The sequence below is a fragment of the Terrapene carolina genome, unplaced genomic scaffold, assembly GCF_002925995.2.
Source record: "Terrapene carolina triunguis isolate 2854851 unplaced genomic scaffold, T_m_triunguis-2.0 Scaffold31492, whole genome shotgun sequence".
Classification (NCBI taxonomy): domain Eukaryota; kingdom Metazoa; phylum Chordata; order Testudines; family Emydidae; genus Terrapene; species Terrapene triunguis.
In genome coordinates, this window is record NW_020695843.1 from 197,854 (window position 1) to 213,260 (window position 15,407).

Sequence of the window (15,407 nt, forward strand, 5' to 3'; positions counted from 1 at the left end):
ACTACGCTAGCTGCACGCAGCCATTCTCCTGCTCCAGTGTTAGGGCGAACTCCTGGCTCCGTTGAAGTTAATGGAGGTTTAAGCATTGCCTTCAGTGGGGCCAGGATTTCACTCTTAGCCTTGAAATGTTATTTGGCTACCAAGATCCTTGAGCTGTTTCGATCCAGTGCACACACACTGCACCCATCAGGTTGCCATACTAGTACATACTGTACCTGACACAGCCCGTGGGTGTGCCCTGCACTGACTCTGCTGTTGTCTTTTAACACTGTCAGTCTCTCCTGGCTGCACCTGTGTCTGAACTTGGTGAGTAATTCCTAATTTACCACCTTGCTGTACGACTCACTGATTCTGAGACACATGCAAAGAATGAGATTCACATCCCAAGGAATTCACAATATTCACCAACAGAGCACGTCCCCTTCCCCGCCCCACATACAACCTGCTTAGTGTGGTGTGAATTGATCAGCTGGAATCTCACGTTGGATTCAGAGATGACACCACGCTTCAGGGGACAGCTCCAGTCAGAACCACCAGTGCCAGGAACTATCTCACACTAGGAGATCCTGCACTGAACCCAGGTGAACCAAGAAAGTTGCCACCTACTGAGCAAAGATCAGAGGGAACTAAGGGAATTTACCAACAATAACCTGTTCCTGACCACCATGAACCCTGCTCTTCCATTGGCCAAACTCCCTTAAGGCAAACTTGCCTAAATCATGCACGACCCACCTGCTAAGTGCTTGTGCAGGCACCATTCACTGGCTTCCAGGCATTTAAAACTGGATAAAGTGACTACAAACCTCAGCAGCCATTCCACCACCACACACAGAGACTATTTTTCCCATCAGGAACCTGCAGGAATTCCCTCGCTCACTCATTTACAGGGTCTGCTAGCAAGCCCCACTGTCAAGCTCAGAGTTTTACAATCCTTATAGCACCTTCCACTTATAGATTCAAAAGAATAAGGATCTTCTGACAGAGGTTGTTCCCTTTAACACTGTGACACACTCTGACCACTGGCTTATGCCTTCTTATTGAGAAACAGTCCATAATTTCATGCACACTCTGTATTATTTCTAGTGTATAACAGGGAGTGTTATTCAGTGTATTTCCCATCTCTCCTGAGCCCAGGTCGCTCTGAATCGCTCAGACTGCTGAATGGAGAGAGTCGGTGTGATGGGAGAGTTGAGATTTCCCTCCGTGGTGTGTGGAGCAGAGTGCTGGATGACCAGTGGGACATGGACGATGCCAGTGTGGTGTGCAGGGAGCTCCAGTGCGGAGTCGCTGAGAAAGCTTATAACCCCCCTAAGTCTGAGCGAGGAACGGGCCCTGTGGGGCTGAGAAGTGTCCAGTGTGCAGGAAACGAGACTAATCTGACGCTCTGCATCATCTCCACATCTGAGGCAGAGCAGGCAGGAATTGCTGAGGATGTTGGTGTCGTTTGCTCAGGTGACGTACTATGAAATCTTGCAAACATCCTGTCCTTGTTCAATGGGAACATGACCTGTCCTAGGGCCTGTAAACATCTCACCTTGTGCTGTGATCTCATCAGACCTTGAAAATATGTGGATCTGAGGGTCAAACTCTGTTGTAAAAATATAGTATTATGTGCAGAGAAAAGCACAGCCACAGGATAGGTTAATGCACTGCAGCAACCTCGCTGTCTGTCTGTCTGTCTGTCTTGTGTTTTTAATCAAAACTTTTCAGATGTAAAATAGTTTCCTTGTCGTGGAAATTTTCACAAACTTTTTTTTATTTTCATTGAACATTGTCAGGGTTACAGAGTTAGTTGCACCTTTCTCCCCTTTCTGGTGTCTCTATGTGCACCCACATGAGGCCTGGCCCACTTGCCCTGGCCTGTCTTGGGGTGGAATCTCAAGATTCTTCCTCCTCTAGGCCTGGCCTGGTTACACTACTCTGTGCAAACCAACCGCTCAGCACCCTGGAGGTCCGACTGGGTTTCAGGCACCAGCATTTCTTCCCCTGGGGAACTTGTGTCCCGTGACAGTGACCTACAGCATACTCAGAACAAAGCACTTTATTCAGCAGCTGGAACAATGCATTAGAGCAAAGGGGGTTTAAAAAAACAAACACCCCACATTTGTGTTGCAGCTCATCTAATCTATGCTTCCCTGCAAATTAAGTGAGCTGGGCTTCCCTGGGGAGTAACAGGAAAAGAACAGAATGAGCCTGTCTTCTTGTAAAAACCAAGGTGCTCATGAGACCCAGCTGGGGCTCAGTTTGTCTGCCCCACTCTGCTCCCCTTTCTCTGTGAAGTTGCTTTTTCTGGAAGTCCCCACCCTCCCTGTGTGTGTCTGGGCTCAATTACCATATTGGTCAGTGGTCTGTGTTACAGGGCCAAGTGAAGTCTTCCTTCTGCCTCAGACTAGTTTTCCTGGTTGGCCAGCCAGGCCATCTAGGAGAAGATCCCCATGATGATTGCTCCATTGTCCTGCAGTCAGCCCCATCCAGCTTTAATGGCCGGCAGCCACTGGTCTTGTGACCATATCCACCTGTGGGACAGAGCTGCCTGTTCCCTCTGACACCATGACACCATTTTAAAAGTCAGATGAGTAGGTCACACTTCAGGGTGCACAGCAGTAACCTCTACCCTGCCCCCACATTTGCCACAAAAACAATCAGATGGGTTTTGGGGTGTATTTTTTTTTTAAAGAATAATGGAAAATTCTGACAATGAAAAATATTGATATCTATCCTAACATTTGTTGGGCAGAAGAGATAATTTCCTGAGCATGTCAGTAAATACGTAAATACAGTTGCTTCTTACCTTAAAATCTTCAATAATGGGGCGTCCAGAATCAAAAAAGAAAAGAGGGGGAGGCAATGTGGCCTATTTCACAGAGCACTGGAACAGGACTCAGGAGACTTGGGATCTCCTCCCAGCTCTGCCACTGGCCTGCTGGTGACCTCCAGCAGGTCATTCACCTCTCTGTGCCTCAGTTTCCCCATCTGTAACATGGAGATAATGACACTGACCTTCCTTGTAGAGTGCTTTGAGATCTACCACTGAACTGTGCTATATCAGAATTAGATTCTATTATTCTTAACAGGAAAAGGAAGTCATACATAACCCTATTTCTCTTGGTGATTAAGTGAAACTTTTTGTTATAATGTGGTATTGTTATGTCCTAATCTTAATAGTACATCATTTTGCTTCACTGACAAGAAAAAGGAATTGAGGATTATATGTTAATATTTTTATTGCTACTGATTGTACATTACTATTGTAACAGATTGCTAAAGACACAAAAACTACCTCTAGAAATTGTTTTAAGTACATGAGAAGCAGGAAACCTGCAGTACAGACCATGGGGCCACTAAATAACAAAGGTGACAAATGTGTTAAAGGAACACTCAAGGAAGACAAGGCCATTTTAAGAAGCTGAAGGAATTCTTTGCATCAGCCTTCACTGCAGAATATGTGGGGGAGATCCCCACATCAGAGCTATCGTTTTGGGTGACAAATCTAAAGTACTGTCAAAACTGACATGTAATAAGACAATATTTTAGACAAATTGATAAACTAACCAGTAATAAGTCACCAGGACCAGATGGTATTCACCCAAGAGTCCTGAAGGAACTCAAATATGAAATTGCAGAACTACTAACTGTTGTATGTAACCTATCACTGAAATCACCTTCTGTATCAGATGACAGGAAGGTAGCTAATGTAAAGCTGCTTTTTTTAAAAGGGCTCTGGAGCAGATCCTGGCAATTACAGGCCGATGACCCTACCATCAGCACCAGGCAAACTGGTAGAAACTACAGTAAAGAACCAAATTATCAGACACAGAGATAAACATGATTTGATGGGGAAGGGTCAACAAGGCTTTGTAAAGGGAAGTCATGCCTCTCCAGTCTCTGAGGAAGTAAACAAGCATATGGATAAGGGTGATCCAGCTGATACAGTGTACTTGGGTTTTCAGAAAACCTTTGACAGGGTCCCTCACCAAGGCTCTTAGGGAAGTTAAGTAGCCTTGGGATACGGGGGAAGGTCCTCTCATGGATCAGTAACTGGTTGAAATATTGGAAACAAAGGGTAGGAATAAATGGTCACTTTTCACAATGGGGAGACATGAACAGCGGGTCCCCCCAAGGAGTTGTACTGGTACCTGTGCTGTTCAACATATTAATAAATGATCTGGAGAAGGGGGTGAACTCTAAAGTGTCGAAGTTTGTAGATGATCAGTCCAAAGCGGGCTACGAGGAGTTACAAAGGGATCTCGCAATACTGCGTGACTGGCCAACAAAATGGCAGGTGAAGTTCATTGTTGATAAGTGCAAACCAAAGCACATTGGAAAAAAATAATCCCAACTACACATATACGATGATGGCTTCTAAATTAGCCGTTACCACCAAAGAAAGAGATCTTGGCGTCACTGTGGATAATTCTTTGAAAACTGCTGAAAATTGAGAAATGATCAAAAAGGCTAATGGTATATTAGGAACTATTAGGAAAGGGATAGAAAATTAGACAGAAACTATCACAATGCATCTATATAAATCCATGGTCTGTCCATACCTTGAATACTATGTCCAGTTCTTGTTGCCCCATCCACAGAAATGATATAGTGGAACTGGAAAAGGTACTGAGAAGGGCAACAAGGATGTTGAAGGGTACAGAATGGCTTCTGTACAAGGAGAGACTAAAAAGATTAGGGCTGTTTAGCTTAGAAAAGAGACACATTGGGTGATATGATAGAGGTCTATAAAATAATGAATGGTGTGGAAAAAGTGAGTAGAGAAATGTTATTTACCCATTCACACAGTACAAAACCGAGGAATCACCTGATTACATTAATAGGCAGCAGGTTTAATACAAACAAGAGGAAGAACTTTTTCACACAACACACAGCTAACCTGTGGAACTCATTGCCATGGGATGTTGTGATGGACAAAAGTATAACTAGGTTCAAAACAGAACTGGATAAGTTCCTGGAGGATAGGTCCATCAATGGCTATTAGCTAAGATGGTCAGAGTACGGCTCTGGTACAGGCCACTTTTGCTGACAGAATTCTGGTCTGACCCAGGCTGGCAGCTCTTATGTTCTTATGGTTCTTTTCTGGGGAAGGTAAATAAACAATGGCTTTCTTCAAATAACAGATTTTTTAATAAACACCTGTATCATGCACTGTACTGTTATTGCACTGAAATCATTGTTCATGCCCGTTCCAGTTCCAGGGTAACTACGGCACAGTAAGGGCCCATTCCTGCTCCCATTAGGGCAGGGAGAGCTTTGCTATTGACTTCAGCAGCATTAGAATAGAGCCCTAAGTCTATTAGACTTTACCATAGGTACATGTATCCACCTGCCTTTCTTCCTTTATTTGGAAAATAAATGGGTCCCAAGTCTAATTTTCTCCAAGCCTCTGGAACCTCCCAAGTCTGTAACAATTTAAAAGAAAATTGGAATTTCTGATAAATTTGTTAGTTAATATGATATTTCTTGTGAATCCTTAGAAGACCTGTTTGAAAATGTTCAAGTTTTCCAAGTAGGAGCTGATTCTGCAAAGCTTTAGCTTCACTAGTAGTTCTTACTTTCAAGAGCTGTCCCATAAGGATGACTCAGACGACTAAAGGTTCAGGGTTAGGTCCTGTCCCTTTAAATGCTTTTTATCAGAAGTTTCTTCAGAAAGTCTTCAGCATTTCCTAATTCTACTGACTTCTTCTCTTTATGTTTCTTGTTAAAGACACACATTTTTCAGTATCTCAGCCATTGTAGCATCATCATTGATTTGCATGGAAGCTGTTTAGTTATCATTATATTGCACATTAACAGCTGGGATCTATCCCTGCAGGGAGCAGGTGGATCAGACTGGTGAATGGGGCAGGTCGCTGTGCCGGGAGAGTGGAGATTTATTACAATGGCAGCTGGGGGACAGTCTGTGATGATTCCTGGGACCTGCCAGACTCCAATGTCGTTTGCAAACAACTGGGATGTGGACATGCCATCAATGCAACTGTCTCTGCTCATTATGGGCAAGGATCCGGGCAGATCTGGCTGGATGATATGAACTGTTCTGGGAACGAATCTGATCTCTGGACGTGTCCTTCCAGGGGCTGGGGCCAGCACAACTGCAGACACAAAGAGGACGCGGGAGTTCTTTGCTCAGGTCTGTTCTGTGAATGCTCTTGTTTAGACCGGTTACCAGGCAATTTAATTGAGGGGACAGATTTTAAGGAGATTGCTGAGAATGATACTCTCCCTGACTGTCTCTGCCTCCCTTTCCCTTGTGTAACTATCTACCAGGGTCACCATTAGAAAGTCCTCAGCTCCCACCCAGAGGTGCTGGAGATATTGCAAGATTTCCCTAATGTTAGAAGGCTGCATCTCAGGTATCTGAAGGAGACGGTATCATGGAAAGCAGTGACTGAAAAGGATGTAGGGTCCTAGTGGAGAAATAACTGAACATGAGCTCCCAGTGCCGTGTGTGGCAAAAGGGGCTAATGTGAACCTTGGATATATAAACAGGGGAGTAATGAGTAGGATTGGGAACCAAATTGTACTGTTGTATATGGCACTGGTGAGACAGATACTGGAATATTGTCTCCAGTTCTGATGTCCACAAAAATTGGACAGGGAGCAGAGAAGAACCACAAAAGTCATTTGAAGGTTTGAAGAAAAGCCTTACGGTGAGAGATTTAAGATGCTGAATCTGTTTATCTTATCAAAACGATCAAGAGGTAACTTGATTACAGTGCATAAATTCCTTCAAAAGGAGAACATACCACTTACAAAATGGCTTTTTAATCTAATGCAGGAAGGCAGAACAAGAGTCGATGACTGGAAGTTGAAACCAGACAAATTCACATCAGAAATAAGGCCCAGGTTTTTAACAGGGAGGGTGATTAACCATCAGAACAAACTGCCAGGGAAATGGTGCATTCTGCATCTCTTGAAGTCTTCCTGTCTAGACTGGATGCCTTTCTGGAAGCGATGCTTACATCAGACTCAAGTTATTAGGCTCTATGCAGCTGTTTTACAGAAGGTCAAATTATTTGATCTCATGATCCCTGTCATGCTGTCTGGAGCGGCTCACAGCACTGAGTGCCCACCTCAGGGCAGATGGTGAGAAACAAGGCAATACCCCAAACTGGTGGTGTGTCTACAAGTAGATTTCACCAAGACAATAACAGATGTGAACTCCTGGACCAATGTTCCCTCTAATTTTTTACATCCATGTGCGTAATGAATTTTGTTATGTGCATCAGGTGATGTATGGCGGGGTTGGGGCTGAGGGGTTCGGAGCTCAGGGCTGGGGTAGAGGGTGGCGGTGCAAGGGATGAGGGCTCTGGCTGGGGGTGCAGGCTCTGGGGTGCAGCCGGGGATGAGGGGTTTGGGGTTGTGAAGGGGCTCAGGGCTAGGGCAGGGGGTTCGAGTGTGGGGGCTGAGGGCTCTGGCTAGGGGTGAGGGCTCTGTGGTGGGGCTGAAGATGAGGGGCTCATGGTGCAGGACAGGGTCAGGGCTAGGGCAGGGGGTTGGAGTGTGGGGGCTGAGGGCTCTGGCTAGGGGTGAGGGCTCTGGGGTGGGCCCAGGGATGAGGGGATCATTGTGCAGGAGGGGGCTCAGGGCTGGGCAGAGAGTTGGAGTGGGGTGGGGAGTGAGGGCTCCAGCTGGGGGTGTGGGCTATGGGGTGGGGCCGTGGATAAAGGGTTTGGGGTGCAGGCTGCCATGGGGCTGCAGTGGGGAGAGGACTCTCCCCAGCGCTCTCTTGCTGCAGCAGCCTGGGGCCATGGGAGAGGCGCCTATCCAGTCCAGGCCCCTGTGGCTGCGTGCCTATGTGGCCCTTGATAGCTTAGAGGAAACTTAGTCCTGGATCACTATATCTATCTTACCATGAAGTCACAGACAGTCCCCTTAGTCTCTCCAGTCCAATTTGTCACCAGACAAACTGGACTGGATAATTGGTCACTTACACCAAAAATCACACCACATTCAGGTTTCTTCCAGTCCCAAGAGATCAGTCACTTACCCCAGATCAGTTGGTACCCTGGATCTTACACCAAAGACAATGCCTGTAGCCAATCCTGTAATAAACTAAATACAGGTTTATTAACTAGGAAAAAGAAATAAAAGGGTTATTTGCAAAGTTAAAGCAAGCAAACATATACACACAAATGAGTTACCATTTACATCCTAGGAGTGACAGAGTTGTAGTGATCTGTCAATTCCAAATGTCCTTCAGTGCTGACCCAGGGGTAACCCCTTGGGGTAACCCCTTGGGGTTTGGTGTCTCTAGCCCTGTCATAGTTCAAACAGCCAAAAAGATGAAACATCTTCACATCTACTATTTTTATGTCCCTCCTCCAGCCTTCAAAGTGATGGGACGAGGCCTTCTGCATGTACTGCTCCATGGGTGCGATAAGGCCATTAACCAATCCTTTATATTGTGATGATCCTTGATGGCCCATCAAATTTTGATAGTCCTTGGGGATGGAGAGGGGGGATGATTTCTGTGCCTGAGTTCACAAGTTCAGATCCAACATTTTCAAACTTATAAAGCAACATTTACATATTTTCTTGTAGCCTGGACCACAGACATTACAAGTGAGATTAATGCCTGCAGCAACTAACCATCATTTCATAGAGTCTAAACACAAAATACATTCCTACAAGACTAATACCTGTTTTAAGCAAAACTAACACACAGGTGACCTGGCCTGGTCTCCAGCTACAAGATTGTCAGTGCCTGCAGCCTGGGCACGAGCTGGCATCTGGCCTGCCAATGTCACACCCTTTCCGCCCTTAATCTATTACAATCTGTATGTCACTGCTGGTAAATGGTGGCCTTCCAGAGATGCCCACTTTATTTCTAGGGGGCTTGTGGGCTCTAAAAGAGTCTGATTCTTACCTTGCTCCTTCAGAGTAATGCACAGGATTGTTAGCAATCACTGGGATTTCACTTTTCACACCCCAGTTCATTTCAGAATCAGACCATTTAAATTCCCTTTTTGTGCATTTCCTTCTAGAGTTCACAGATCTGAGGCTGGTGAGCGACAGTGACTGTGCTGGGCGACTGGAGGTTTTCTACAATGGGACGTGGGGCAGTGTTTGCTACAATCAGATGTCTGGAGTCACCCCAGCAATTGTCTGCAAACAGCTGAACTGTGGAGATGGAGGGCAGATGGCAAGAGACTTGGAATATGGAGCAGGTTCTGGTCCCACGTGGCTGGACCATGTTACATGCAGTGAGCAGCACAGCTCCCTCTGGCAGTGCCCGTCAGAGCCCTGGAATCCAAAGTCATGTGATAACCGAGCAGAAGAGACCCATATTTCTTGCACTGGTAATTCTGAAACTACCTGCATGTGCACATGTAAACACACATGTACACGATGTGTTCAGTTAATTGAAGGGTTAGGATAGAACATCTTGTTCACATCTCAGTGTAGGCAGATTTCAATTCTCAACACAAGATACAAACATATTTTCATGGTCTTTCATACAAATAAACATTTGTCTGATTAACAACAAACATGGAAGGCTTGTGCAGTTTGCGTCAAGACTGGAATCCCCCACAAGTCTGGGTGCATGTCGGCCTGTGTGTCTGAGTAACAGCTTAATGGCAAACTACTTAGGTATTAAATGACCTAGAGTTCACAATTCAGTTCATACAGTGCTGAAATTAGGGGTTTAAAGTACAGATAAATTCTATTCCCACATCACACACACAACCCAGAGCATTCACCTCGGCTTTTTCTCTCCATAGGAAAAAAAGCAAAATCACCTCAGAACCTTGAATGCCCGAACTCTCCAAGCTGCACAGGTATCTCTGCTTCTCACTGTCTCACTCTTGGTCCCTAAGGACTTTCCCAGCTGCCCCAGTAACATGTGAGGTTTCTGCATTTCCAGACCAGGAGAAGTTACGTGTCATGGGTGGAGAGGACAGATGCTCGGGGAGAGTGGAGGTTTGGTACCGTGGCTCCTGGGGAACAGTTTGTGATGATTCCTGGAACATGGCAGATGCTAACGTTGTGTGTAAACAACTGGGCTGTGGATCTGCTGTATCTGCCCTGGGCGAGGCTGCATTCGGTGAGGGCACGGGTCCCATCTGGGTGGAGAAGTTGAATTGCAGAGGGACAGAGTCATCTCTCTGGGACTGTCCTGCCACGCCCTGGGGTGAGAGTAACTGTGACCATAAGGAAGATGCTGTCGTGAATTGCGCAGGTGAGTGACAGGAGATGTCTCTGCTACATGCTGCAATTTTCAGGGAGGAGGATGGGTCAGCCCACCCTCCTATCCCTTTGGTCCCAGAGCAGGACCTCTCATCTCCTGTGTGCAGGAGCATCATGGAGGCTGTGGGGTGGAACCTTTGTGGGGTCAGATTGGCTCAGGCATCAGCCCACATAGCCCCTGAATCCATCACAGGCCCCAGTGTGTTGGTTTGTGACTAGAGTCCTCATTGCTGCATAGAGCACAAGGGACTTGGGCCCTAAAACACTAACAAACGGACCCTGTGCTGCTGTGAGGGAGTTTGTGGAGGTGACAGCTGGAGACAACCAGGGACTCTCAGAGCTGAGGTTCCCCCTGGGGGAACAAACATGTCACCTCCCCCTCGCCCCAGGCTCCAACTCTCCTCCCTTTCCCTTTGCAGGTCTGACAGAGAGGACAGATTCTCCGAATACCCCAGGTAAAGCATCCCCCTCCTTCCATCAAGGGTTACATTTCCCTGGTGCTGGGTCACAGAGGAGGAGCTGCAAGCTGCAGCCTGAGGGAAGGAGCTCCTTTCCATGGCCTGTGACATCTGAGGGCGAATGACACCTGGGTGGGAGCTGCAGGCGCTGCTGAGCAGGAGGATTCCTGTCTGCTGGCTCCAGCTGACAGGGCAGGGCCCATGATTTAAAGAGCAGCCTGTGAGCTGCCCCCATGGCACATAGACCGTGTCCCAGCCCGTTACCCTGCTGTCCTGGGCCATGCAATGAATGACTGGGAAGCTCCCCGGGGCCGCCCCACGACTCTCACAGGATAATCTCTCCCTATTGCTTGTTCAATTCCATCCAGCTCCTCCGCGCCGCCCTCTGACCGACAGTGGGAGAGTCACGGTGCCCATGATCGTCTGCATTATCCTGGGGGCCCTGCTCTGCCTGGTCTTAATCATCCTGGGGGCGCAGGTGCGAAGTGCCAGGGCACAGCGCAGAGGTGGGTCCTGATTGGTGTCACTGTGTGAAATGCCTCCGCAATAGCGGGGGCGGAGGGGGAGAGCTGCGTGGTGTCAGGGTGAGTGGCCTGTTAACTCCTCTCTCATTTAATATTTCATTAACTGTCTGGCAGTGGAACAGTCCAGCCATGAAATCTGTAATGATACTAGTTAGGGAGCATCACAGATTCAGAGAAGCTGCATCTGTACCGCCCCCCCCCTCCAGTGATCCACTCCAGGAGTGCCCTCTCAGGCCTCCAGCCATCACCTGTCTCTGGGTGGGAACCCCCTGTCCCACTTCCTTCTGGCCAGGGGTTTTTAATACTGCACCCCCCCCCACCTTCCACTGTGATACCCCCAGCAAACCAGTCTGCCTACAGGCCAGCCCCCATGCTGTGCATTCTCCCCAAGGGCTATGAGCAGTGCATTGCCAGCAGTTACACATCACCACCCAACTCTCTCTCAGCAAACTACACCTTATTCCTAGGATAAAAGTATGACAGAGAAAACATTAAAAACCCTTAATCCTCCCCCACACACATGCACACACGCTGTTTTTAGTTCCTGGAGGAGCTGTGGTAACCCTCTCACATGCAGTAGAACATAAACCATTCATAGGTTTAATATCGTGACTCCTAAAGATGCTGCCTGGGGTTGCAGTATCTGTCACAGGGAGGGGTTCTGAATATCATGAGGACAGACATCATGGAAAAGGGACCTAGAGAAATTGGATTGGAAATATTGCTAGGAAAAAAAGTGTATAAAAATAGAGCTGTGGTAAATAGTTGTGAAGAGAGTGATCCAATAGAAAGGACAATCTTAGGAAGGAGAAGTGCGGGAAAGGAACATTATACTGTATTGTACTGAAAGCTGGCACTTGTAGGGGATTTTACTTCTATAAAACACTGTACAAACATTAGCTACCAGCTCCTTGGAAAGAAGATAGAGAACGGGATTGCCATCAGCATACACGTAACATTCACTACTTTGCAGTAATACAATGACTAATCAGACCTCATGGTACAGGGCTTCAGCCAGTCGCCTGCAGGGGTCAGGAAGGAATCTGAGAAGCCCCCATATTTGTGTTTTGTTTTGCTTTGTTTTCTTTCTTGCCCTGCTCTGAAGCATCAGACATTAGCTACAGATCGAGATGTGACACTGGATGGGCTGGACCAGTGCTCTGAGGTGGTTCAGAGAAATGTCTTTCTAAGATATCTGTCTGGTGTGTCATTTCCACATGCTCAGGGTCAAACCAATTGTCAGATTTGGGGTCAGGAAGGAATTTCTCCCCGGTCAGATTGGCAAAAAGGGACCTTGGGGGATTTTCATCTTCCTCTGAACCATGGAGCATGGATCGCCTGCCGGGATTATCTAGGCATCTCTCACCTAGTCAGTTCCCTGCCATTGCGGGGGCCTTGGGCATTGGTGGTACCTTCGTCGCTCCTGATTTCTGCCTGTAGCACACAAGAGCTTATTCTTCTGAGGACTGAAATGGTTTAGTCTAAGTGCATCTTTGGGCTCAAACCTAGGGGTATCTGGGTGAAATGCAGTGGCATGTGTTATACAGGAGGTCAGACTAGATGTTCTAATGGTCCCACCTGGTCTTAAACTCTATGAAAAAAAAAGATGTTATCACCATTTTGCAGATAAACACCAGCGTGGGGGAAGAATTATTTAAACTGCTCCAAAGGGGAATAACCCAGAATAATGGGATGAGATTAAAAAGGGAACATTTAAGATGAATGTGAGGAATCTTCCTGACAGTGAACTAGCCCTGGGAACCATCATCAAAGGGATGTTGTGGAAAGAAACCCTGTCACCTGGCTCATTTAAATTCCAGCAGTGGGGTTCAGGCTCGCACTGGGCCCAGGGGGAGGGGCTGGATGATCCCATAGTGTTTCCCATCTCTGGTTTCAATGACCCTGAGCAAACCCTGACCTTTGTTTTCAGGCTCCAGAAGACCTTTGGATCCCTTCTCTGAGGCCGTGTACGAGGAGATTGATTATAACCTGATGAGAGAAAAGCAGGAGATGTTCAGTCGCTCAGGTGTGTGTGTCTCACTCTTAACAGGGAGCAAATATGAAAGTCACTTTCCATTCTGGGGCCCTGACCCAGAGCTAAATCACTGCAGCTTCAGCCCTGTGAGCTTGTCGTTGGAGCTGGGCACAAGTCTTCATTACAAAATGTTTTGATGAAAAATGCAGATTCAGAGACACCGAAACATTTCACAGATTCATGTCATTTCACCCAATTGTTCCAAATACACAAAACAATTCATTTCATGTCAAGACTTTCAAAGAAAGTTTTTTGTTTTTTCAATTTTACATTACTTTTCCATTAGAAGTTTCCTTTAATTTTATCTTTAAAAACAAACAAACAAACAAATAAAAATTAACTAGTGTCCAAAAGAACACCAAACGGTTTCATTCAACATTAACCTCTTTTTTTTACTTTTGCATTTGCCAAAAATAAAGTCATTTTTAGCTCAATTCAAAACAATGTTGTTGTTTTTTTGCTTTTTTTCTCCAATGGCCAGAGAACAAAACTATGTGGTTTTTTTTGCCAAGCTCTAGCTGTGGGAGCTGGGTCTGTGGTGAGACCAGCAGTTACTCGTGTAGACTGAGGGAGACGGGCTTCCTTCCCACCATACACTGAGTGTCCCAATTCTAGGGACAGTTAATGTCACTCTGCCCGTCCTGAAGCCTTGGAGTGTAACCAGAGAGGGGTCAGGAAAGCGACTGTCTGGGGCCAGGCTAAACTATAATTTGAAAACTGCCCTGGAGCATTGGTGCAGGGGATGTTCTGTGCCCCCCTCCCACCGCAGCCACTGGTCTGCTGGGTCGGCTCCCTCCTGCCCCCGGAGCAGAAAGATCAGCCCAGGAGAGCCTCATGACTTTGAATCACGGCCCTTTTATCCTTTGTGCCATTTTGTCTCAATGTCTGATGGGAACATCCTGCCCAAGGGCTGTGCTATGGTGGGGCTCTGGGAACATGCTCAGGGCATCTCCCAGCATCACTGCCAAGATGGTTACAGTGAATCACAGACTCTGCTCTGGGCTTGTCTTGGCCTAATCTGGAAACACCCTGGAGAGCTGATCGACTGATTCATGGGGGAGGCGGGTATTTACCCTTAAGAAGGAGGAATCCCCTCTGTGGCTGAGGAGGCCAGGACCATTGTGGAACTTCCCTGGAACAGCAGCCAGAGACGTGCCCTTCACTCACCCCAGCATCTTTCAGGTCAGATTGTATCATCCCCTCGGTCACATTGACCACAGTAACATGGAGATTTCTCTTGGGGAGTCTGTGTCAGCCTCTCATCGCTCAGAGTCGCTGTGAGTTACCGTCTCCTGTAGAAGAAGGAATAGACTGAGACTGGAAATCCTGCTCCTGGCCCCGGGTGTGTTCCCAGTCCCACAGTTCTGCTGTTCTCACTCTGATGAATTTCTGGTTCTCGTCTCTCCAGTCTCCTATTCAGATGACTCAGTGACGAAGCTGCAATATTACACCGGGGACAGCGAGGGGGAAAACGATCCCGGATCAGAACAAGGTAACGGGGGAGGGGCAGACTCGGGCTGAGAGACCCAAATCTGGGCAAAGAACAGAATTTCTATCACACTTTCTGCAATCGCAGCCATTTCCCTTCTCACGGTTCCCATTTTACACAGTCGGGTCTAATCCCATTGAACAAGATTTCTGTCAGAATCTCAGGATGGGAACATGTGACCATCTCCTGAGCACAGAGCCCTGGGAGTGGCTCCCAGTGACCTCCCCAGGTGAGGAGCTGGAGGAGACAGGTCAGTCTCTTTTGGTGGAAGGCGTCAGGTCCCAGCAGGGCTCGTCTCTCACCCCCGAGAGAAAGAGAAAGATTGTCCTGTGTTATAATTACAGATGGGCTGTCATAACTATAAAGGGAAGGGTGGCAGCTCTCCTGTGTACAGTGCTATGGAATCCCTCCTAGCCAGAGACTCCAAATCCTTTTACCTGTAAAGGGTTAAGAAGCTCGGGTAACCTGGCTGACACCTGACCCCAAGGACCAATAAGGAGACAAGATACTTTCAAATCTTGGGGGGGGAAAGGCTTTTGTGTGTGCTCTTTGTTTTTAAGGGTGGTTCGCTCTTGGGACTGAGAGGGACCAGACATCAATCCAGGTTCTCCCCATCTTTCTAAACAAGTCTCTCCTATTTCAAACTAGTAAGTAAAAAGACAGGCAAGGCGTCTTAGATTTACTTTGTTTTCTCAACTTGT

At 47.0% G+C, this 15,407-nt stretch overlaps 1 protein-coding gene across 1 annotated transcript in view; it reads left to right on the forward strand.

Moving 5' to 3' along the window:
- LOC113409242 (scavenger receptor cysteine-rich type 1 protein M130-like) overlaps positions 1-14,709 on the forward strand; it is a gene marked incomplete at its 3' end in the record, with an annotated part of 74,189 nt that extends 59,480 nt beyond the window's left edge. Inside the window, exons 9-16 of the mRNA XM_029914124.1 lie at positions 5,487-5,518; positions 5,806-6,139; positions 8,997-9,311; positions 9,878-10,192; positions 10,620-10,655; positions 11,027-11,164; positions 13,113-13,208; positions 14,626-14,709. Coding sequence (XP_029769984.1) covers positions 5,487-5,518; positions 5,806-6,139; positions 8,997-9,311; positions 9,878-10,192; positions 10,620-10,655; positions 11,027-11,164; positions 13,113-13,208; positions 14,626-14,709 — 1,350 coding nt within the window. The remainder of the gene's footprint in view (positions 1-5,486; positions 5,519-5,805; positions 6,140-8,996; positions 9,312-9,877; positions 10,193-10,619; positions 10,656-11,026; positions 11,165-13,112; positions 13,209-14,625) is intronic.
- Between the last annotated feature and the right edge of the window lie 698 nt (positions 14,710-15,407).